This window comes from Convolutriloba macropyga, chromosome 3 (genome assembly GCF_964194025.1).
Source record: "Convolutriloba macropyga chromosome 3, txConMacr16.3, whole genome shotgun sequence".
NCBI classification, from domain to species: Eukaryota; Metazoa; Xenacoelomorpha; order Acoela; family Convolutidae; genus Convolutriloba; species Convolutriloba macropyga.
The window spans coordinates 59,840,031-59,864,950 of NC_134470.1; the positions used below are offsets into that span (position 1 = coordinate 59,840,031).

The 24,920-nt window shown below is 36.0% G+C and overlaps 1 protein-coding gene across 1 annotated transcript; it reads right to left on the bottom strand.

Moving 5' to 3' along the window:
* Window positions 1-17,804: 17,804 nt before the first annotated feature.
* Window positions 17,805-19,996, bottom strand: LOC142337177 (uncharacterized). Its single transcript, XM_075386285.1, has 2 exons — window positions 19,545-19,996; window positions 17,805-18,673 (listed from the first exon to the last, which is right to left on the bottom strand). The coding sequence occupies exons 1-2, from the start codon at window positions 19,750-19,752 to the stop codon at window positions 17,991-17,993; spliced, it is 891 nt and encodes a 296-aa protein (XP_075242400.1). The 5' UTR covers window positions 19,753-19,996; the 3' UTR covers window positions 17,805-17,990.
* Window positions 19,997-24,920: the final 4,924 nt, after the last annotated feature.

Here is a 24,920-nt window from a genome sequence, read left to right on the forward strand (position 1 = left end):
GCGATAGCTTGCGCAGGAAAAAAGTTAGTTTTTCGTACGGAAATTTGCGAATTTGGCGAATACCGAATTTTGAAAATGGGTCTTTTTCATCGGGTCAAGGACTTGTCCAAATAGAACCAAACTCGGAATGGAGTATCCCATGTGTATATAAAGTCTAAAACAAAAAGAGTTTTTGCTATAGATTGCCTAGGAAAAAAGTTAGTTTTTCATACGAAAATTTGCGAATTTCGCGAATCGGTATGGAGTATCCCTTGTGTATATAACGTCTAAAACAAAAAGAGTTTTCGCTATAGATTGCCAAGGAAAAAAGTTAGTTTTTCATGCGGAAATTTGCGAATTTCGCGAATACCGAATTTTAAAAATAGGTCTTTTTCATTGGGTCAAGGAATTGTCCAAACTGAACCAAATTGGGTATGGAGTATACCACGGGTACCTAGATTGTAAAACAAAAAGAATTTTTGCGATAGCTTGCGCAGGAAAAAAGTTGGTTTTTCGTACGGAAATTTGCGAATTTCGCGAATACCGAATTTCGAAAATAGGTCTTTTTCATTGGGTCAAGGACTTGTCCAAATTGAACCAAACTCGGCATGGAGTATACCACGGGTACCTAGATTGTAAAACAAAAAGAATTTTTGCGATAGCTTGCGCAGGAAAAAAGTTAGTTTTTCGTACGGAAATTTGCGAATTTGGCGAATACCGAATTTTGAAAATGGGTCTTTTTCATCGGGTCAAGGACTTGTCCAAATAGAACCAAACTCGGAATGGAGTATCCCATGTGTATATAAAGTCTAAAACAAAAAGAGTTTTTGCTATAGATTGCATAGGAAAAAAGTTAGTTTTTCATACGGAAATTTGCGAATTTCGCGAATACCGAATTTTAAAAATAGGTCTTTTTCATCGGGTCAAGGACTTGTCCAAATTGAATCAAACTGGGTATGGAGTATACCACGGGTACCTAGATTGTAAAACAAAAAGAATTTTTGCGATAGCTTGCGCAAGAAAAAAGTTGGTTTTTCGTACGGAAATTTGCGAATTTCGCTAATAACGAATTTTGAGAATAGGTCTTTTTCATCGGGTCAAGGACTTGTCCAAAATGAACCAAACTGGGCATGAAGTATACCACTGGTACCTAGATTGTAAAACAAAAAGAATTTTTGCGATAGCTTGCGCAGGAAAAAAGTTAGTTTTTTGTACGTAAATTTGCGAATTTCGTGAATACGGAATTTTGAAAATAGGTCTTTTTCATCGGGTCAAGGACTTGTCCAAATTGAACCAAACTGGGCATGGAGTATACCACGGGTACCTAGATTGTAAAACAAAAAGAATTTTTGCGATAGCTTGCGCAGGAAAAAAGTTGGTTTTTCGTACGGAAATTTGCGAATTTCGCGAATACCGAATTTTAAAAATAGGTCTTTTTCATCGGATCAAGGACTTGTCCAAATTGAACCAAGTTGGGTGTGGAGTATACCACGGGTACCTAGACTGTAAAACAAAAAGAATTTTTGCGATAGCTTGCGCAGGAAAAAAGTTGGTTTTTCGTATGGAAATTTGCGAATTTCGCGAATACCGAATTTTGAAAATAGGTCTTTTTCATTGGGTCAAGGACTTGTCCAAATTGAACCAAACTGGGCATGGAGTATACCATGTGTTTATAAAGTCTAAAACAAAAAGAGTTTTTGCTATAGATTGCCTAGGAAAAAAGATAGTTTTTCATACGGAAATTTGCGAATTTCGCGAATACCGAATTTTGAAAATAGGTCTTTTTCATCGGGTCAAGGACTTGTCCAAATCGAACCAAACTCGGTATGGAGTATCCCATGTGTATATAAAGTCTAAAACAAAAAGAGTTTTTGCTATAGATTGCCTAGGAAAGAAGTTAGTTTTTCATACGGAAATTTGCGAATTTCGCGAATACCGAATTTTGAAAATAGGTCTTTTTCATCGGGTCAAGGACTTGTCCAAAATGAACCAAACTGGGCATGGAGTATACCACGGGTACCTAGATTGTAAAACAAAAAGAATTTTTGCGATAGCTTGCGCAGGAAAAAAGTTAGTCTTTCGTACGGAAATTTGCGAATTTCGCGAATACCGAATTTTGAAAATAGGTCTTTTTCATCGGGTCAAGGACTTGTCCAAATCGAACCAAACTCGGTATGGAGTATCCCATGTGTATATAAAGTCTAAAACAAAAAGAATTTCTGCTATAGATTGCCTAGGAAAAAAGTTAGTTTTTCATACGGAAATTTGCGAATTTCGCGAATACCGAATTTTAAAAATAGGTCTTTTTCATCGGGTCAAGGACTTGTCCAAATTGAACCAAACTGGGTATGGAGTATACCACGGGTACCTAGATTGTAAAACATAAAGAATTTTTGCGATAGCTTGCGCAAGAAAAAATTTGGTTTTTCGTACGGAAATTTGCGAATTTCGCGAATACCGAATTTTGAAAATAGGTCTTTTTCATCGGGTCAAGGACTTGTCCAAAATGAACCAAACTGGGCATGGAGTATACCATGGGTACCTATATTGTAAAACAAAAAGAATTTTTGCGATAGCTTGCGCAGGAAAAAAGTTAGTTTTTCGTACGTAAATTTGCGAATTTCGCGAATACCGAATTTTGAAAATAGGTCTTTTTCATCGGGTCAAGGACTTGTCCAAATCAAACCAAACTCGGTATGGAGTATCCCTTGTGTATATAACGTCTAAAACAAAAAGAGTTTTTGCTATAGATTGCCAAGAAAAAAAGTTAGTTTTTCATACGGAAATTTGCGAATTTCGCGAATACCGAATTTTAAAAATAGGTCTTTTTCATCGGGTCAAGGACTTGTCCAAATTGAACCAAACTGGGTATGAAGTATACCACGGGTACCTAGATTGTAAAACAAAAAAGAATTTTTGCGATAGCTTGCGCAGAAAAAAAGTTAGTTTTTCGTACGTAAATTTGCGAATTTCGCGAATACCGAATTTTGAAAATAGGTCTTTTTCATCGGGTCAAGGACTTGTCCAAATCGAACGAAAATCGGTATGGAGTATCCCTTGTGTATATAAAGTCTAAAACAAAAAAGTTTTTGCTATAGATTGCCTAGGAAAAAAGTTAGTTTTTCATACGGAAATTTGCGAATTTCGCGAATACCGAATTTTAAAAATAGATCTTTTTCATCGGGTCAAGGACTTGTCCAAATTGAACCAAACTGGGCATGGAGTATACCACGGGTACCTAGATTGTAAAACAAAAAGAATTTTTGCGATAGCTTGCGCAGGAAAAAAGTTGGTTTTTCGTACGGAAATTTGCGAATTTCGCGAATACCGAATTTTAAAAATAGGTCTTTTTCATCGGGTCAAGGACTTGTCCAAATTGAACCAAGTTGGGTGTGGAGTATACCACGGGTACCTAGACTGTAAAACAAAAAGAATTTTTGCGATAGCTTGCGCAGGAAAAAAGTTGGTTTTTCGTATGGAAATTTGCGAATTTCGCGAATACCGAATTTTGAAAATAGGTCTTTTTCATTGGGTCAAGGACTTGTCCAAATTGAACCAAACTGGGCATGGAGTATACCATGTGTTTATAAAGTCTAAAACAAAAAGAGTTTTTTTGCTATAGATTGCCTAGGAAAAAAGATAGTTTTTCATACGGAAATTTGCGAATTTCGCGAATACCGAATTTTGAAAATAGGTCTTTTTCATCGGGTCAAGGACTTGTCCAAATCGAACCAAACTCGGTATGGAGTATCCCATGTGTATATAAAGTCTAAAACAAAAAGAGTTTTTGCTATAGATTGCCTAGGAAAGAAGTTAGTTTTTCATACGGAAATTTGCGAATTTCGCGAATACCGAATTTTGAAAATAGGTCTTTTTCATCGGGTCAAGGACTTGTCCAAAATGAACCAAACTGGGCATGGAGTATACCACGGGTACCTAGATTGTAAAACAAAAAGAATTTTTGCGATAGCTTGCGCAGGAAAAAAGTTAGTCTTTCGTACGGAAATTTGCGAATTTCGCGAATACCGAATTTTGAAAATAGGTCTTTTTCATCGGGTCAAGGACTTGTCCAAATCGAACCAAACTCGGTATGGAGTATCCCATGTGTATATAAAGTCTAAAACAAAAAGAATTTCTGCTATAGATTGCCTAGGAAAAAAGTTAGTTTTTCATACGGAAATTTGCGAATTTCGCGAATACCGAATTTTAAAAATAGGTCTTTTTCATCGGGTCAAGGACTTGTCCAAATTGAACCAAACTGGGTATGGAGTATACCACGGGTACCTAGATTGTAAAACATAAAGAATTTTTGCGATAGCTTGCGCAAGAAAAAATTTGGTTTTTCGTACGGAAATTTGCGAATTTCGCGAATACCGAATTTTGAAAATAGGTCTTTTTCATCGGGTCAAGGACTTGTCCAAAATGAACCAAACTGGGTATGGAGTATACCACGGGTACCTAGATTGTAAAACATAAAGAATTTTTGCGATAGCTTGCGCAAGAAAAAATTTGGTTTTTCGTACGGAAATTTGCGAATTTCGCGAATACCGAATTTTGAAAATAGGTCTTTTCCATCGGGTCAAGGACCTGTCCAAATCAAACCAAACTCGGTATGGAGTATCCCTTGTGTATATAACGTCTAAAACAAAAAGAGTTTTTGCTATAGATTGCCAAGAAAAAAAGTTAGTTTTTCATACGGAAATTTGCGAATTTCGCGAATACCGAATTTTAAAAATAGGTCTTTTTCATCGGGTCAAGGACTTGTCCAAATTGAACCAAACTGGGTATGAAGTATACCACGGGTACCTAGATTGTAAAACAAAGAGAATTTTTGCGATAGCTTGCGCAAGAAAAAAGTTGGTTTTTCGTACGGAAATTTGCGAATTTCGCGAATACCGAATTTTAAAAATAGGTCTTTTTCATCGGGTCAAGGACTTGTCCAAAATGAACCAAATTGGGCATGGAGTATACCACGGGTACGTAGATTGTAAAACAAAAAGAATTTTTGCTATAGCTGGCCTAGGAAAAAGGCTAGTTTTTCGTACGTTAATTTCCGATTAATTCGAATAATTAATTTTGAATAATTTTCAAAAAATAGGTCTTTTTCATCGGGTCAGAAAGTTATTCAAATCGAACCAAACTTGGTATGGAGTATCCCATGTGTATATAACGTCTAAAACAAAAAGAGTTTTTGCTATAGATTGCCAAGGAAAAAAGTTAGTTTTTCATACGGAAATTTGCGAATTTCGCGAATACCGAATTTTAAAAATAGGTCTTTTTCATCGGGTCAAGGACTTGTTCAAATTGAACCAAACTGGGTATGAAGTATACCACGGGTACCTAGATTGTAAAACAAAAAGAATTTTTGCGATAGCTCGCGCAAGAAAAAAGTTGGTTTTTCGTACGGAAATTTGCGAATTTCGCGAATACCGAATTTTAAAAATAGGTCTTTTTCATCGGGTCAAGGACTTGTCCAAAATGAACCAAATTGGGCATGGAGTATACCACGGGTACGTAGATTGTAAAACAAAAAGAATTTTTGCTATAGCTGGCCTAGGAAAAAGGCTAGTTTTTCGTACGTTAATTTCCGATTAATTCGAATAATTAATTTTGAATAATTTTCAAAAAATAGGTCTTTTTCATCGGGTCAGAAAGTTATTCAAATCGAACCAAACTTGGTATGGAGTATCCCATGTGTATATAAAGTCTAAAACAAAAATAGTTTTTGCTATAGATTGCCTAGGAAAAAAGTTAGTTTTTCATACGGAAATTTGCGAATTTCGCGAAAACCGAATTTTAAAAATAGGTCTTCTTCATCGGGTCAAGGACTTGTCCAAATTGAACCAAACTGGGTATGGAGTATCCCCTGTGTAGCTAGAAAAAAAAAGAGTTTTTGCTATAGCAGGCCTAGGAAAATAGTTAGTTTTTCATACGGAAATTTGCGATTATTTCCGATTAATTTTGAATAAGTATATCTAAAAAAAGGTCTTTTTCGTCGGGTCAAGAAGTTTCCCAAATTGAATCAAACTCGGTATGGAGTATCCCACGTGTAGCTAGATATAAAACAAAAAGAATTTTTGCTATAGCTTGCATAGGAAAAAGGTTAGGTTTTCATACGCAAATTTGCGATTAAAGTGTCAATAAAATTTAAAGTGTTAATATTTTCGTCAATGTTTGCTTTTTCTCTCTTTTTGGCGCAAAACGCAATTATACTAGTCCAACCAGTTCCGAATCTGCGAAAGATTTGGTCAGAATAAGTGTTTTGGAAGAAAAGTTGGATTTGTGGTGGAATTTGCAATTTGGTGCACAAGACGCTAAAATTTAAAGTGTCAATACTTTCGTCAATGTTTGCTTTTTCTCTCTCTTTGGCACAAAACGCAGAAATACTAGTCCCACCAATTCTGAATCTGCAAAAGATATGGTCAGAATAAGTGTTTTGGAAGAAAAGTTGGATTTGTGGTGGAAATTACAATTTCCCGTACAAGACGCTAAAACTTTAAGTCTAAATGCTTTCGTTAATGTTTGCTTTTTCTCGGTTTTTGGCCCAAAATGCAAACATACTAGTCCAAAAAACTCTGAATCTGCAAGAGATTTGGTCAGAATAAGTGTTTTAGAAGAAAAGTTGAGTTTGTGGTGGAAATTACAATTTGCCGTATAAGACGCTAAAATTTAAAGTCTGAATGTTTTAGCGAAGGTTTGCTTTTTCTCGCTTTCTGGCGCAAAACGCAAACATACTAGTCCCACCAGTTCTGAATCTGTAAAAGATTTCGTCAGAATAATTGGTTTGGAAGAAAAGTTGGATTTGTGGTGGATATTACTATTTGCCGTATGAGACGCCAAAATTTTCCGTACAAGTCTCAATTTTTTTGTTAATGTTCGCTTTTTCTCGATTTTTGGCACAAAACGCAAACATACTAGTCCAACCACTTTTGAATCTGCAAAAGATTTGGCCAGAATAAGTGTTTTGGAAGAAAAGTTGAGTTTGTGGTGGAAATTACAATTTGCCGTATGAGACGCTAAAATTTAAAGTCTGAATGTTTTCGTTAATGTTTGCTTTTTCTCGCTTTTTGGCGCAAAACACAAAAATACTAATCCAACCAGTTCTGAATCTGCAAAAAATTTGTTCAGACTAAGTGGTTTGGAAGAAAAGTTGGATTTGTGGTGGAAATTACTATTTGCCGTATGAGACGCTAAAATTTTCCGTACAAGTCTCAATTTTTCTGTTAATGTTCGCTTTTTTCTCGATTTTTGGCACAAAACGCAAACATACTAGTCCAACCAATTTTGAATTTGCGATTAAAGTGTCAATAAAATTTAAAGTGTTAATATTTTCGTCAATGTTTGCTTTTTCTCTCTTTTTGGCGCAAAACGCAATTATACTAGTCCAACCAGTTCCGAATCTGCGAAAGATTTGGTCAAAATAAGTGTTTTGGAAGAAAAGTTGGATTTGTGGTGGAATTTGCAATTTGGTGCACAAGACGCTAAAATTTAAAGTGTCAATACTTTCGTCAATGTTTGCTTTTTCTCTCTCTTTGGCACAAAACGCAGAAATACTAGTCCCACCAGTTCTGAATCTGCAAAAGATATGGTCAGAATAAGTGTTTTGGAAGAAAAGTTGGATTTGTGGTGGAAATTACAATTTCCCGTACAAGACGCTAAAACTTTAAGTCTAAATGCTTTCGTTAATGTTTGCTTTTTCTCGGTTTTTGGCCCAAAATGCAAACATACTAGTCCAAAAAACTCTGAATCTGCAAGAGATTTGGTCAGAATAAGTGTTTTAGAAGAAAAGTTGAGTTTGTGGTGGAAATTACAATTTGCCGTATAAGACGCTAAAATTTAAAGTCTGAATGTTTTAGCGAAGGTTTGCTTTTTCTCGCTTTCTGGCGCAAAACGCAAACATACTAGTCCCACCAGTTCTGAATCTGTAAAAGATTTCGTCAGAATAATTGGTTTGGAAGAAAAGTTGGATTTGTGGTGGATATTACTATTTGCCGTATGAGACGCCAAAATTTTCCGTACAAGTCTCAATTTTTTTGTTAATGTTCGCTTTTTCTCGATTTTTGGCACAAAACGCAAACATACTAGTCCAACCACTTTTGAATCTGCAAAAGATTTGGCCAGAATAAGTGTTTTGGAAGAAAAGTTGAGTTTGTGGTGGAAATTACAATTTGCCGTATAAGACGCTAAAATTTAAAGTCTGAATGTTTTCGCTAAGGTTTGCTTTTTCTCGCTTTTTGGCGCAAAACGCAAACATACTAGTCCCGCCAGTTCTGAATCTGTAAAAGATTTCGTCAGAATAAGTGGTTTGGAAGAAAAATTGGATTTGTGGTGGAAATTACTATTTGCCGTATGAGACGCCAAAATTTTCCGTACAAGTCTCAATTTTTTTTGTTAATGTTCGCTTTTTCTCGATTTTTGGCACAAAAAGCAAACATACTAGTCGATCCAATTCTGATTCTGCAAAAGAATTGGTCAGAATAGGTGTTTTGGAAGAAAAATTGTACTTCTGATGGAAATCGCCATTTCCCGCATAAGACGCTAAAATTTGAAGTCTCAATATTTTCGTTACTGTTTGCTTTTTCTCGCTTTTTGGCGCGAAACGCAATTATACTAGTCCAACCAGTTCTGAATCTGCAAAAGATTTGGTCAGAGTAAGCGTTTTGGAAGAAAAGCTGTGTTTGTGATGGAAGTTACAATTTGCCGTATAAGACGCCAAAATTTTCCGTACAAGTCTCAATGTTTTCGTTAATGTTTGCTTTTTCTCGCTTTTTGGCGCAAAACGCAATTATACTAGTCCAACCAGTTCTCAATATGCAAACGATTTGGTCAGAATATGAGTTTTGGAAGAAAAGTGGGATTTGTGGTGGAAAATAATATTTGCCGTATAAGACGCAAAATTTTGAAGTCTCAATGTTTTATCGCCACTGTTTACTTAGTAGCAGTGTGATAAACTTGTGGTCTAATAATGAAGTGTTTTCCCAATGTCGATCGTGCATTAAGATTTATTACAATGGTAGTTTATTTAAGTGCTATAATCACAAACAGGTGTTGATTAAATATTTTTTTCTAATATAGTATTCTTAAAAACGTCATCAAAAAGTCATTCAAATCGAATCAATGTTGGTGTGCAAGTCCAACTCCATTTGAACATCTAGTGAGTTAATATGAATTGTTGATTCAAATATGGTTTCAGGCAATCAAGATTTTATTTTATAGATCAAAATGGAAGATGAAATTGACACAAGTTTTAGCGAGAATAGGAAACCGCAAAGAAAGAGAGGAAAGAGAAGTGAAGCAGCAATCATTAAGAGAAAGCGGAAGTACGTAGAAAAACAAATGGGCTCACTTCGTAAAGAAAACAAGATGCTAGTGATTGATCTACAGCAGAAAAATTTTGAGCTGGCGGAAACCAGGAAGAGACTTCTAGATTGTCAGATTCCAACAAAAAAAACTGCTTCGCGAGTAAGTTTTTCGATGTGATATTGGAAATTTTTCAACCGATGTTTATGGTTGTTTGTCAATAATTAGGATAGTGTTTAACTCAAATTGATGGCAAATAATAATTGTTTTTCAAAAAAATTCCATAGATTGAAAGTTTTATTTGGTTTTTTAGAGCGTCTTCACTAAAAGAGAAGATCCTCGACGCTTTCCAATTCATCCGAGCGACCGCAAGGAGAACCATGACTGGCGAATCAAAAGGAAACAAGTTAACAATTTCCTGAGCGCCATTGAAGACTTTTGTTCGAGTAACTTCAGCGTTCGTTTTGAAAGACGGTTGGGTTCGGGCTGTTTTGGCGATGTTTTTGCTTGTAGTTTTGGCTTCAAGGGTAAGATTCATTGTGTCATCAAAATTGCCAAAAAAGGCTCAGAGGAGGAGTTGGCACTAGAGGGGAGAATTCTTCGAAAACTGTTAGATTGTCCTTTCGACTGGAGGCAAAAATTCTTCGCCTTTGCCTACGGATACAACAAAAATCACAAAGGAGTTGTTTGTGAGCGTTTTTTTGGTTTCGCAATTAGGCAGTATGCAACTCAAGCTCTTGAAAATAATTGGTTTATACGACTCATTGAAATAGCCGAAGCCCTCTCTTTTATGCATGAGCGACAAATTCTCCACTTGGACTTACATTCAAGTAATGTTTTAGTCTCTTCTGAAACGTCTAAAATCATAGATTTTGGCAAAGCAACTCTTGTAAACTTCCCAATAACTTTTACATTAGATTGCGAAGAACGAAAGGAGTACAACCTGAAGTACAAGCAAATTGAGTTTGAGTTGCGCAATGAGAAAAATGTGCAAACTAAAAAGCGCTCTGATGTTTATAGTCTTGGAGTTTTAATCTCAATCATTGCTAAAAACTGTCTTGTTGCTGAATCTACAAAACCCATTCTTCACAAAATTGCCGAAAGTTGCTGTGCGCAAAGAGCTACAAGAAGCTCACTTGTTTTAGTTCTGGCTGATTTAAAAGAGTTCAATTTGGAGTAGTTCTTTATCAAAAAATTTTACATGTTGCCATTTTCAATTTGAACAAGAACAGCGGGTCATTTTGTTATGTTGGTAAAGGGAAATTCATTCTGGCCTTGCCTTGCCTTTCAATCTAATGTTGCTTCTGGATCAGGTGGTTTAGCAAACTCACAGCGGTTGAATAAAGGGGTTAAAATCTCTCAACATGTTTAAGATCCAAAACTTGCTAGAAAAGCAGGAAAATTGGTCTGGATGTTCCTCGGAGACAATGATATGAACCCATTCACTCTAACTTGCAACCAGTCCTCATGGCCTGAAGGAGTATCTCTAGAGGACAAGATGAATATGACACAGCCAACAAAATTGAAATTCTCAACTACTGGTGACGGAACTTTCTGGGCGAGTTTTGTTGGCAAGGTGAAGACAACACAATCGAAGCAGGCCAGTGATGTAGTTGCAAAAAAACGTCAAAAAAAGATGGATGAGCCGGCTGCAAATGTTAGCAGTGTACGGTACGTCTCTTGGGATATGAAATCTAATGTAACAATCTTTCTTGCAAAAAGGTGTCAAATTGTCCGGATTATAGAAATTATCGATCCTTTAATAAATGAAGCTTCTTCCTGGTGTCTGCCTTTTGTGATTGATTTTTCATGATGTTATGTTTAGTGTCTCTGAGAATTACTCACTTTTATTGGATACATCAGTAATGGAGAAGGAAAACCAGAGCGAAACTGCAGCATCAGAAGCAGCGCCAACACCATGCAAGGAAAGCTAAGGCCTCAAAGCTGAAAGAAGCAGGACATTTGGAGCCAACTGTTGAGCTTGGAACCTCATTCAGCAAAACTCCATCATCCGCCTCCAATGCAACTGGGAACTCTTCAAAGGTTTGATTTTATCAAAACAAATTTTTTCTAGCTGTTTTGTCCAGTAGTATGTTTTGTTTCAGCAATAAAGTTTCCAAATCCGTTTTTTTGAAGAAAGCGCTTAGAGTGAAATTAACCTAAGAACGTTTTAAACTTAAAAATCCCAAATTATCCGATTTCTTTTGGTACTTTCTTTTTTTTCGTTACACTAAAGGACTCAGAGTCAGTTGAGGGCGTCTCAAATAGTGAGGTGATGGAATATGTGACACGCAAAATTTTGGAACTGACCGAGATCAACGCTGAGCCCAACAAAAAGCAGATGCGGGAGTCTGCAAAATTGAGACAAAAAGTGCTTGAAGTGTTCAAGCCTAAAGGAAAAGCAACTGGTGACTCCAAAGCAGATGATGTCGATGAAGCAGCATCAAATGATGTAAAAGCAGTGATGCTAGATGGTAGAAATTTGATGGATTTTCCTGCTTGCGATGGTGCGTCATCCTTTGGCAGGCTGCTTGGTGCAAAATACTTTGGGAGTGAGGAGCATTATACTTTGATGTTCGTGAGACTCGGCTGCAAAGTCAGGAGAAGCGGAGGAAGGGTTCCCTGTGATCCAGCTATTGAAGAAGCGTTCACGAGTATGCACACATCAGCATAGTTTTGACCTTTTTTTCGCAGTGGTTTGATTTTTGATACTCGAATAGTAGTTCGGATTTAGTTATATGAAAAGTTTTACAAAATTGTCGTGCACATTGTTAAATTAAGTTTTCTTGCGTAATTAATTACACCTTTTGTTTTTACTAGAGAATGTCAAGCAGAAGTTTCGGCAAAACTCGGAAGAAGCTGTCATTGAAGCTAATCGTGGCGCCAACCAGTATGGGGCTGAAATGAAGCAGAAGTTTCCAGGAGCGGAAAAGAAATTCTCAGCACTGAAATAGTATTTGTGATAAGAAGAGCTTGTTTCATAATCCACAATCGAACATCTGGGTTTCTCTCCTCAAAGGTGCTTTTTTTGTTGCTTTTTTATATGCGAGTGATGTTTAGTTGCACTGCAGCTTTTGAAGTGTTGTTAATATTGTTCTGTTACTTCAAAGTCTTTGAAATGGCTTCTTTGTTGCATTTATAGTATTATTTTCTGTTCGTTATTCTGCAGCATTTGAAATGTTGTTAGTATTGTTCTGTTACTTTGAAGTCTTTGAAACTGCTCCTCTGTTGCCTTTTTAGTAAAATATTTTCTGTTTGTTTTTCTTTATTGTTTTTTTACTTTTAATATTTGAAGTGAACAAAAAATCCGAAAAAAAGTCTAAAATATATCAGTCCACGATTCATTAGTTTTTACGCGTTTGCATCAAATGAAATGAAAAAACTTTTTCAGGTTAATATGATTGATTCAAACTCTTCGAGTGAACAAGAAGACACTGTTGTCACATTTAGAAAAACGCCGAAAAGGAAGTCCGATGTCCTAAGTTCTTCAGACGAAGAGGAGGTGAATTTATCGGCTGTTTTGCAATCAACCCCAATAAGCCACGAGCGTCAAGAGTTTGAAATGTTCAAAAAGAAGATTGATGAGACCTTATCTAGCTAAAAGTCAAAACTCAAACAAAACCGAGATGAAGAAAAAGCTAACGATGAAGAGTTTGTAAGGTTCTTGAACGCTGTTTTGAATGGGGACACACCAGAAGTGGACAACAGCGCGTCACATCCCGAAGTCATATGGAATGGCAAGAATCTAATGGGGTTGTACGCGGGACCAGAGCCCTCAAAGTTTGGCCGTAAACTGGCTGTTGAGATGTTTGGGGAGAAAGAGACCTCATTGCTGAAGACCCAATATATTGGTCCTCTCAAAGGCAGACGCGAAGCAAGAACTCCTGTGTCCGAGGAAGCTCGCCACGATTTTGAAGGTTTCTCCAACCTAATAACAATAACTCCTTTTGTTTTTTTTCGCATGTTTTTTCTCAGATATCTGGACTACGCCTGAAGAAGATTTGATCATAACGCTCACTTGTCTAAGTAATTTTGAATTCGTTGTTTTGATTTTTTCATACACGTACCCTGTTTTAGTTGTCGTGAAACTCAAGTACCCGAAAATGCGTTGTTTTGCCCAAAAGGAGGCACGGAAGTCGGCCAATCAGATGGGTCTCGATTTCAAGCACAATAGCAATGAAATCACTCTTCTGCCAGAAAACTGAATGTTTTAAGGTCATCATTATTTGACTTCTTGCGCTTTGGTGTCGTGACATATTGTTGAATACCAAATGTCATCAGAAATTAAAAGTTTCTGTCAAAGTTTTTTTTCCAAGTGCGTTGCTAGTTCGCAAAATTTTGATGTCAAAAGTCAGCTTGCTCGTTTGAATTATGTTCTTTTTCAATAGTTATGTCTCGAAAATTTCTGATTCTCAAACTTTTTTTAGATCAAAATGTTGAAGTGCTTTGCAATCGCGCAAGATGATGCTCATGTAATTAAATCAATGATACAGAACAGCTCTCGTGAAGTGCAGCCAATGGTTGAAATATGGTCTCACAAAGAGTACGAGGACTACCTAAAGAAGAATCTCATGTTGCTTCAGTTTGATACTTTACTTAGATGCTGCTATATTGACGCACAGACAACCAAATTTTCCTTCAAACCTGATGACTACGGTGGTTATGGTCTCTTCTGTTGCGGAACTGAGCCTTTGAAACCATCCTCATCCTTCTCCAAAAGGTTTTTGCCCTCTGTCGTAGGTTACATAGAGAAGATTCCAAATGATGTTGTTAGCAATTTTGCTGAAATATCCATTTTTCAAAGAACGGATATCTGCAAGTTCGACAGAATAATGGTTGGAGCGACTCGTTTTGCAAACCACAGCTGTCGACCGAATTGCAAAAATGCCGTGTTTGATGACGGAATGCGGAAAGCTATTAAACTAGAAATCATCTCGGAAATAATTCCAGGAGATGAAATAACAGTGTTTTACTCCTCAGAACGTTTTTTTGGTGACGGAAACCACAATTGCCAATGCCCTCACACTGATCTGCATTCTGTTGCTTCTTGTAGGCTGCCTGTTTTGAAGCGAATTGTTTCCCCAAGAACGCGCTTAGTTTATCCTCAGAAGCGAAAAAGGCTTTTTGTCTCTAAAAAGTCCAAAGAAAAATTTCGTAGGACTTAAGAACTTTGGAACTTTAGCGACAGCAGTTCAAGTTTGGAAACCCGCAATGAAGAATCTAGAGACTCATTGAGTCTAAACAATGAAGCTGATAGTCCAAAGACAGCTTCTCCCGTTATTCAGTTTGTTTCTTCCCCTCAGGGTGGAGCAGATTCACCTGATTTTGACGTCAGTACTCTAGCATCGACAAGCAACGCCAGCGATGATGACAAAACGTCTGACAGTGACGTATCGAACGCTGAACCGTTGTTTTTTGGCGCAAGTTTCAGCAATTTTTTGTTATGTGCGCATGAAATAATTGCAAACCATGGTACTCCTGATAATGAAGCGAATGAGTGGTTCAAATTGATCAGAAAAACATTTCCTGAGAAAAATATTCCCAGCTACAAATCTGTCAAAAGAGCTCATAGAATCACAACAGCTGAAGAAAAATTGCGATCTAAGCCATGCGCAAACGGAAAGTTGTGGCGGTTAGAATTCATTGACGAACTGCAGAACGTTGTACAGGACAACATAAAGGCCATAGAAAAATATTCGATATCTAAACAGAAAGGAAAAGATTTGAAATTACCAACAACTTTAATGATGCCAAAAAGGAAATTAATGTTTGTCTGATCATGAATTCTGACGGTGTGAAGGTCGTAAATTCAAACAAATAATCGCTTTGGCCTGTCTGGCTAGCAGTTGCGAATCTTCCTCCAATAAAATGTGTATGTTTCGCAACATCGTCCTTGCTAGATTGTGGTTTGGATCTGGCAAACCAGCTTGGGATGTTGTTTTTGAGGTTTGTAGTGTAATTTATTAAAAATGTGAGGCCGACAATCAAGTTTTTAATTAGTCACTTTGTTATTTAGGGCTTCGAAAGAGAACTGATGTCGCCGTCATACGTCCTTTTTAGAGAAACACAATGGACACTGAATTTTGAAGTTGTTCTCTTAATTGCAGACCTTCCAGCAAAAAGCTCTCTCCTCAATATGCAACAGTTTAATGCGTACTACGGCTGCACTCTATGTAATGTCGAGTGCCTGCGTGGAGACAACAACCTTTATTATCCTAACCAACGATTTCCAATGCGAACCCCCGAAGAACACAAAACCTATCTGCAATTCGTAGCGGACAGTAACTGCTCCTCTTATAAGGGAGTCAAGGGTCCTGCTAACATTTTTGATATTGTGCCAAAACTGCCCTTGTCCGCTCCAAAAGACTATATGCATCAGATTTTGTTGGGTGTTGCCAGAACAGTTCTCTTTATTATCAAAGACAGTTTCAAGAGAAGACTGACTGGTTTCGATGCTTCTCTTCGTGGTATCAAGGTTAGCTCATAGCTAATAAAATTATCAAAAATAGAAAACCGTGTTTGTTATTTTCTTTTTTTTCAGTTAACCGACGATTTCAAACGAAAATTGCGACCATTGAATGAAATTAAGTTCTTCAAAGCAAATGAAATTAAAGTTTGGTTGCTCTATGTGGGTCCCATTGTTTTGCGTGGCTCCATATCTCCAGCTTTGTATGAACGACTTCATCTCTTGAGCTACTTTACAAGACTGCTTCTCTCTTCTAATATCTTTGTCAATGAAGCCGATAAGTTGATAAAAAAATTTCTGCGCCAAATCGAAGAAATTCAAGGCCCCTATGTTTTCTCACCGATCGTTCACTCCCTGAATCATCTTTCTTGGCAAGTCAAAAATTATGGACCTCTATGGTGCACATCAGCGATAATGTTTGAGTCGGCAAACTACCTTTTGAAAACAAAGTTCACTGGAACCGTTAACCATTTGCGTTTGATCGTAGAAAGGTATAACAGAAGCAAAAAGATCAGACGAGAAATGCCTGCAAACGATGCTCTACTTGATTTTTGTCAAAAACTTCGAGGGGAAAGAGAAACAATGCAACCAAATTTACGCGTTCCTAGGGTGTTGTCAACTTGTGAAATGGAAAAAACTTTTTTGACAGTTTACGAGTCAAGAATTTTAATATTCATTCAATACAGAAAAACGAGCACAATGCATGCATTTCATTTATACGAGATGGCTCTGCAGTTTATGGCCTTGTTGAACAATTTTATTCAGCCAGAGATGTCAACTACGCGATCGTTTCTACTTTTAAAGTTCTGAAGACAGAAAAACCCGAAGACGTCAGTCTGAACATTTTCTCCTTTATTAAAGTCGAGTTGTCTGGAAAACAATCTGAATGTACTGCTGCTCAAATTTCCGGAAAAATGGTCAAAATTTTGTATAACTCAAAGACTTTCCTCGCCCCATTGCTAGACGTGTTTGAACGTGATTGATTATTTTCGAGATTAATTCCTACAAAAGTTTATTTGTTTTCCGAACTTTTTTATTGTTTAGTTTTTCCAGATAATAAAGCTTGCGTCTTAGTTATTTTTTTTCACCTATTAAAAAGACAAATGGGTAGATTTAAATTAGAAAAAAACAGTCTTGCATTAATATTGTCTTATGGTTTGCTCCAAACGACAGCTGTACTTTTATTCATTTTAGAACTTTTAGAAGTTTTAGATAAAAACCACATGTCAACTCTAAGTGTTTAGGTAATGGTTACTTATCAACCATAAAATGTTCCACAATGGTTAACTTACAAACCATAGAAAATTCCATAATGGTAAACTTACAAACCATAGAAAGTTCCATAATGGTAAACTTACAAACCATAGAAAGTTCCATAATGGTAAACTTACAAACCATAGAAAGTTCCATAATGGTAACTTACCAACCATAAAAAGTTCCTTAATGGTAACTTTACAACCATAGAGTTCCATAATGATATATTGCCAACCATAACACGACCATCATTCTTTTTATGGAAACTTACTAACCATAAAATGGACCATTATGGAAACTTACAAATCATAGCAAGTTCATAGAAAGAAATTTTCTATGGAACTTTATGGGACCATTATGGAACTTTTTATGGTTGGTGAGTTTGGTCAACCCGGGTGTACAATTTTCGTAAATGACATTTGAAAAGCCGTTAAAATTGAGCAAATTTGAAACTTTTAAAACTGTTTTTCCCCAGGAAAATTTGAAAATATTTCTTGATCGGCTCAATAACTTAATGAGATGCCACAAAAACCAAGCCCGCATAAAAATCATAGCCCTGAAACATTTTTTGCCCTGAAAAAAGTTTGTAGGACTGGAAAATTTTTTGTAAATTTGTGCTCATAAATTGAAAGCTGCAACAAATTTACTTTATTGTTTCCCAACTTAGGATATCAATCAGAAACAAATGCTCAAAGATTAACAATCGGGCTGGCTTGCAAAAAAAACGATGCTAGAACAGTGTCAAAATTTTGACATCCCTCATTTTTCAAGTCTTATGTTTTGCCAATCTGACTCACCAATCGAAAGAAGATCAAAGTTTATTCATTCTTTGAAAAAATAAGGTGCGCCATTAAAATGGTATTATTGATAAAGCAGAAATGAAAAGAAAAGCGAATTTTTACAATGTGTTCAATATTTTAGCACTCAATCATTCATTGTTCGTAATTCGTCAATGGCGCATTGATTACTTCAAAAAGCATTTCAAAATGTATTATAACTGATTACTGAGAAGAAATGTTATAACTTTTTCCTCTTTATTTATATATTTATCTAAGCCAAAGTTCTGTAATAGTTTTTCTTTCGACAACAAATTTCCTCCCGACCGTAATAGTTTTACAATGAACCAATGTGCTGTGAATTTTGAGCAATTCGCCTGGAAAGACTTGTTCAAACACTCAATAGCTTTATCGAAATCAGATGTACAACTTGTACTGCTTTTTATTGAATAAATAGATTCCCCCATTTCCATTTCAAGAGCAACCTTTTCCCAAAATTCCTCGATCAAATCGGCATACTTCAAAATTTCACCCGACGTCATGTGGTAGTCGAGTCGTTGCGAAATTGCTCGTTTTTCGCTTTCGTTTAATTCAAGCAAATCGTTCAGTTCTGACAAAAGTTCTATGTTTAAAGTTTGTTCAATTTCATTCGTCTCATTTCTGATGAAAACTTCGTCTTTTTCACCGACAGCGACAAATGCAATTTTTGGGCTGATTGAACTTTGCATGTAAGGGGTGAATATTTTCAATTTGAGCCTTCTTGCTTGTTTTAGAAAGTTTTCTTCACTTCTCAGAATTGAAGGGATCTCTTTTTGCAAGGATTCCATCTTCATCACGAGAGGAAAACTGTCTCCGAGATCTATTTTTAATTGCTGTATAATGGTATCCACGGTTATGCCTAAACATAACTAGAACATTAAATAAAAGAGTGTGTTCATCAACATGCAATCCTGCCAAGATAGAGGTATTCTTCCAAAAATGCATCGTGAGGGCAGGGGTTGAGATGGAAATCCTGATCAGTACTAATATTCAAAGGACCAATTCTAATCAGAATGACACTCAAACAATCCAAAGTTTGATTATAAGTAAAACCGAATTAGTTCTCTTTTTTTAAAAAAAATCGAGGCCAAAGAAAAGAAAAAAAAACAATTTTGCTGTTCGTTTGATCGTTTTTGTGTAATCATATAATTTTCGCCCGCAGCATTTTATTAATAACGCAACAACGTCAGCAACGTCGTCAGCGATAATGGATGATTTAATCTGTCAAAAAATGAATGCCTTACTGACTGCCCCAGTCGAGACCGGATGGTTATCTTGCATGATCTCGCAAAAATCTTACAAGACCTCGAAGATAAACAATCAATTTCCTCTGGGGTTGTAAATTCTGCTGTCCTGCTATTCAACTATGTATTGTAAAGAGTTTTTCAGGGTCTCTGACAGACCAAAAAATACTTCAACAGCAAGGGCCACGAACAAAAAAGTTTGCTGGGTCAGCTGTTCTCTTGATTACTATATTTGCTGTACTTTAATTGATTAAGCATAATTCTGTGCTCCGTAACTTGATTTTTGATCGCAGAGGAGAAAAGGTGAGAATTAAGCCACCCCCCCCCCCCCCCTGCTTATAACCAATTTTATTTCGGTCCAAGTTGTTTCAGACGAAATGAGATATCTCATGAACTAATGATGTCACCATTACTTTCTGCTAACTTTCCATATTTTAATTTGCCAATTATACAATAAACCAAGCGCAGCATAAGTGTATTTCTCACCTTCAACTTTCTTTATCATCTTCAAGAACGCCACACATTTCTCTCTTGATGTCTTTTCGACCTCTACCGCCTCAATTGTGTGGTCGTCTATGCCCGTTTGACCTCTAGACAGAAATGACTCCAAAAGCAGACGGAAGTTGACGGAGACAGCTGACGTCATCCAGAGGTCAAAAGAATCCTCGAGTATCAATATGTCGATTAACTTCATGTTCAAACAACAAAGCGAACGATAAGTCTTTGAACTAAAGGAACAATAGAAAAAAAGGGGAAATTATTATTTTTTTACAAGTAACACTATTCTACTGCTGTCGCAAACAAATCCAAAAGTTAATTATGTTTTTCTGTATTTATAAACAGAACTTATTTTTATTTGTTTCTTGAGACTGTTTAGAAGATTTTTGGTCTCAAGCTATACGAAAAAGTGTAGCTGCTTTCAACTATTATCTATTTTAACCATTTTAATTATTAATTATCAACCGTCACCAAATAGTTAACAGAGTTATAAAAATGGCTTAGTATACGTATAATAAAAAAGCAGCGTTGTGCACCAAGTATTACATACTGTCTTTAACAATCTAGCTGGTCAGAAAAAATTGTACGTGAAAGTTGAACTGATATAAGTGATGCCTTCTTTCTGCGCTAAAAGTTACAAGCAATGCATTTAATTTTATTTTTCGACTAAGAGGACATAGTGTTATAAGACCACCTAATATTTGGTCAGAAAATGTAATTGCTTTTTCTGTTTCCAGATTTCCCAAATTAGAGAGGTTCAACGAGCATCAGAATATCCAAAGTTAAGGTCTTCATTTGAAATGATATGTGAAGACACCCATCCAGACAACTTCTGCTAACAAAGATAACCGACAGACCGAAATCACCTGTAGACTTTGGCTCGATCAAAATTTTGGCACGTGTGATCGTTTAGTATTCAATATAAGAAAACCTGAGCTTGTCCAAAATAGGCAATGAGCCAGCCTCCAACTCATTCAAATTTATGAGAAGACGTATAAAAAGCGAAGTGAAAAAATTTGCTTCTAATCAAGATTTTAAAATCTGATATGAAATTTCAACAAAAATATAGAGAATTTTCAGCATTGCAAATTTTTCTTCCTTGAATAAAGATGATCATTTCGCCGTATCCATTGAGAGGAAAGAATGGAGGGTTTCTTAATAGATTACATTGGTCTGGAAAGACAATTTTTCCGAGCTGCCAAAAACAAACAGAAAGAATATTGAATGTCATTTTTAAGTAGCCATGAACTCTTACCAATTCTCGCAGTCTTCACGATTCCCGCGCCAGCTTGTCCTGGTTAAAAACAGACAACAAAACATGGTACTTGGAGGGATCTGGTTCTGATATTTAATGCCTGTTGATCATGCTGTAAAGAGAACAAACCTGAGCCCCACATCCCCCCATTCTCGGGCGTGCAGGTCATCACGCTCGTTTATCTAAAAAACCATGTTCTCAGATCAACTTCACAATAAATCACAGTACTCATGCTCATAGTAACCTATAATAACCGTCTCTTGTTTCTGATTCTCTTGTGATTTCTCTTGGCGTGTCCGTCAGAATATTGTTCTTAGCTCGGAACTCAAGCTGCATTCTTTGTCGAGCAACTGTGAGCAATCTCATGAGAGCAAGCGCCAGTAATCAGTTTGAAAAATCCTCATGCATTACGACGCAGAGGTATACCCCAAAATTTCCGCCATAGTAAATTTGTCTCGAAAATTAGTTACATACAATGAACGAAATTAGGTGACATCCTTTGTATCTTACTTTTCGCAAAAGGGGTTCCGCCAATTTTGCGAAATAAAAGAACAATCAGTGCGAAAAGTGGGTAACAAATCTTGTAGCACGTTTCCGCTCAATTTAGGTATCTATTATTCGCGCATTTTGAGCATGCAATAAGCACTTTAATAAAGATTTAATTGAAGCTTTCAAAGCTTTAAAGTGCTTTAAATACATGCAACCACAAAAACTGATTTTTTCCCGAAAAATCCCTCGCACATCAAAAGGCTTTGTATACAAATGTGGGACTGGTCGATTTTAAAAAGTAGTAATAAATAGTAATAATAAGTAGTAATAAGTAGTAATAAAGTACTATAAGTAGTTAAAAGTAGTAAAAAAAAGTACTACTAGTAGTAATAATTTAGGCTTAATTAAATAAGCAGTAAATAAGTTAGGCTTAGTTGCGGATTATATGCGAAATCGAGCTACATTGCGTGCGAAGAATCGATACATAAATGGAGCGGATGCGTGATACAACTCGAGCAAAAAATAGGTTATTAAGTTTGTACTTGTATTTCGCGGCTAAAAATAGGACACTTTTGCGGACACGGGATACGCGATACTCCCTTCCTTTTTGCCGGTTTCTGCTAAAGTAGCTCTTTTCCGCAATATTGTTCCACTTTCAATGTATTAACATAGTAAAAACGAACACGAGATACACGCATCGTGCATATCTGCCCGTGACGAATTGGGTATACCTCTGCATCGTAATGATGTCACCGTTTAGGGTAATTCTGTCCAGTTCCCAATCAAGCCTCCTCTAAGAACTGAGAAAAATTTCAAGTGATGAATCATACCAACAAGACATTAAATTCCTTTGCCAAATCTATGGAAAGGCTCGAGGTCAGAACAGCCGGAAGCTGGAGTCATCAGAACATTGAATGATAGGACTAGAGAAGAGTTGACAGAAAAAACGGAGTGAACAATTTGAGACTGAGACTCCGTATTTTTTGCCCTATTTAAAGAGCTTAATTTGACTGCTGCGAATTTGTAACGTAGTAACCTTATTGACAGAAGTAATTGTTCCGACCCACCTTAGTGGGGGAGGATCTACATGCTCAAATGGGTTTTCTTCGTTCAGACGATTTTGGTCGATCGATATAATCATCGTAGAGAGTTGTGAGTGGTATCATAAGAAAGCCCGTCCAGTGTAGATACAGAATTAAAAAGATTTTCAATTTCCGCTTTTTATAGGTAGATATCGAGGTTTAAGGTTTTGTGAAAATTAGACGTAATTCAGCTGTTTTTATTCACATTTTCGGTATTTTTTAACCAGATTTTCGTCAATTTCGCTAAAACATGTTAAAATTGTTAATTGTAGTGTTATTGATTTTAACTCTACAGATAAATGAGGGTTGCTGAATTGATCGTTCCACTTTTTTTGTCAAAAATGACACCACATTTTCTTTTTGAACCCACTTGCTTTAAATTTGCTGGAAGTAGACACCTTAAGGCTGCGGACAAATTCTTCCTAAGCTCAATATAGAGCTAGTTGCACTCCCGCCTGCCTTAAGAGTTTTCTGGAATAAGAATTTTGCCATTTTTTTGCAAATTTAAAATCGATAATTATTCAAAATGCGTTACTTATTTCGCCAATCTTAAAAATTTTGGTTTAAAAAATGATCTATCTCGCAACCATTTGAACAACGGAAAGTTTTGTTAGACGCGCAGCATCATCTGGTCTGATCCTGACCTCACCATGGATCCCTACCATAAAAAGATTTCAAACAATTGCAAAGATTTCAATGGGGCTAGACCTTTTTATCAAAAAATCGCCGCTATATAAATGTTTGTTATGTAGACTACTGACTAGTTTTTCAAATCAGGGCTCAATTAAAGACAGATAATATCTACAATAAACGAGGCCCATCGAAATTATATTATGATTTCAGAGTTGAGCTCATGGTTTTTATGGCTCTGACAAATTGATTTCGTAAAATTTTTTAAGAACTTCTTGAGTTTTGCTTTCATTTGTTGTACTTTTTGAAACTCACTGACTCACATCCATTCAGCTTTTTTTGAGGTATAAATGAACGTAGACAATTTTTCAGCTGTTATCTAATGCCTGTAATGACTCTGAATATATTTGTTTTCGGAAAAAATCACTGACAATTTGAACTTTGCCGCTATTCTTTCTTATTTTTCTCGACTTCGGGCGCAGTCTCAATAAAATTAGGCGCAAACCGATTTCTTGTGGGTTATAAATCAATGTACATACCTGTTTTATATTCAACTAATGGTTTCTTTGTTTTGATACTACGCGTTTTTATTTTTTGATTTAATTATTAATTTTTAGCATAATTGCATATTTTATGAGTTCATTTTGGTTTCTTGTCGAATTACTACATTATTGACAACTACAATTGACAGAAGGCACAGTAGGAAAAATGAACAGCGTTGGAATAAATCGTGTGTGGATATTTTAACTGTTTTTTTTGAACAGTTTATATTTCTTGGGCTAAGACATAGTTATGTCGCACACTTTGTGGATTTTTTCGTTTTTGCCTTCGTTTGTTTTTCTGTTTCTTGTTTTAAGCCATATACATGATAACGATAGGTTTCAGTTGCTCCCCGGGACTTATAAATAAATCAACTTAGTTAAACAATTCAACCTATAGTTGTCTGTTTTAATGATTTTGAATATTTTTTTAAAAGATTTTGTTCAACTACGTCCTTTTTGCTTCCATTTTTGTCACCATGTAACTCAATCTCACTAGTTACAATTTTCAATTATTGTTATTGATTGAAACAATTTTTTCGCACTTGGTTATTTGTCGTTATTTTCTGGGGTCGTGATTTAATCTTTTTGTTAACAGGCCAATTGGCTTCCTGAGTTGTTGCAACGTAATCCATTGCTTTTTGTTTAAATCTTACGTCTGTTATGATTTTTGAAAATATTTGTTTTCAATAACTCAGTTGGGTTTTTGAACTTTGTCATTTTTTAAAATAGTTTTTCGGTCGATTTGTAGCTCAGTCTCTGTAAATACAGGTCACAGTCAGTTTCCAGTGATCTATATTTAAACATTATAACGGTTTTAGCTTCAAACATTTGTTATCTGCTTTGTTACTACTGTTACTAAAAGATTTCAAAAGAGTTTTTGAGAATTTTATTGATTTGTACGTTTTAATGTATTTTTGTTGTCCTTTAAAATATAACAAAAATTGTAGATACCATTGGCTTTGAAATCTTGCGCAATGGAACCTTGGATAATGACATGTCTCAATTGACAAGGTATAAATGAACATTTTAGTGATTTCAGTTGATTTATAAAGACATTAATAACTGTGAAATTAATTTCTTTCAAAAATAGAAACGTATTTATGAACTTCGCACCTCTTTGCTCTTTTTGTCGACCTGTTAACCAGTAGCATTGAGGACAGGTTTCATATATTTTATATTGAAGTACAGGTTAAATTGTTTTATTTGGGTTCCATCTGATGCGGGTTTGATTTTGTTATAATTTTATTTTCATTATAGACATTCAGATTTGGTCGTAAATCATATTTATTGTTTGATTTCTTTATTGTCCTTTCTAGTAGTCCTATTATCAACAAATAGTGTGGCATTACTGTAATCCATTGGTTGT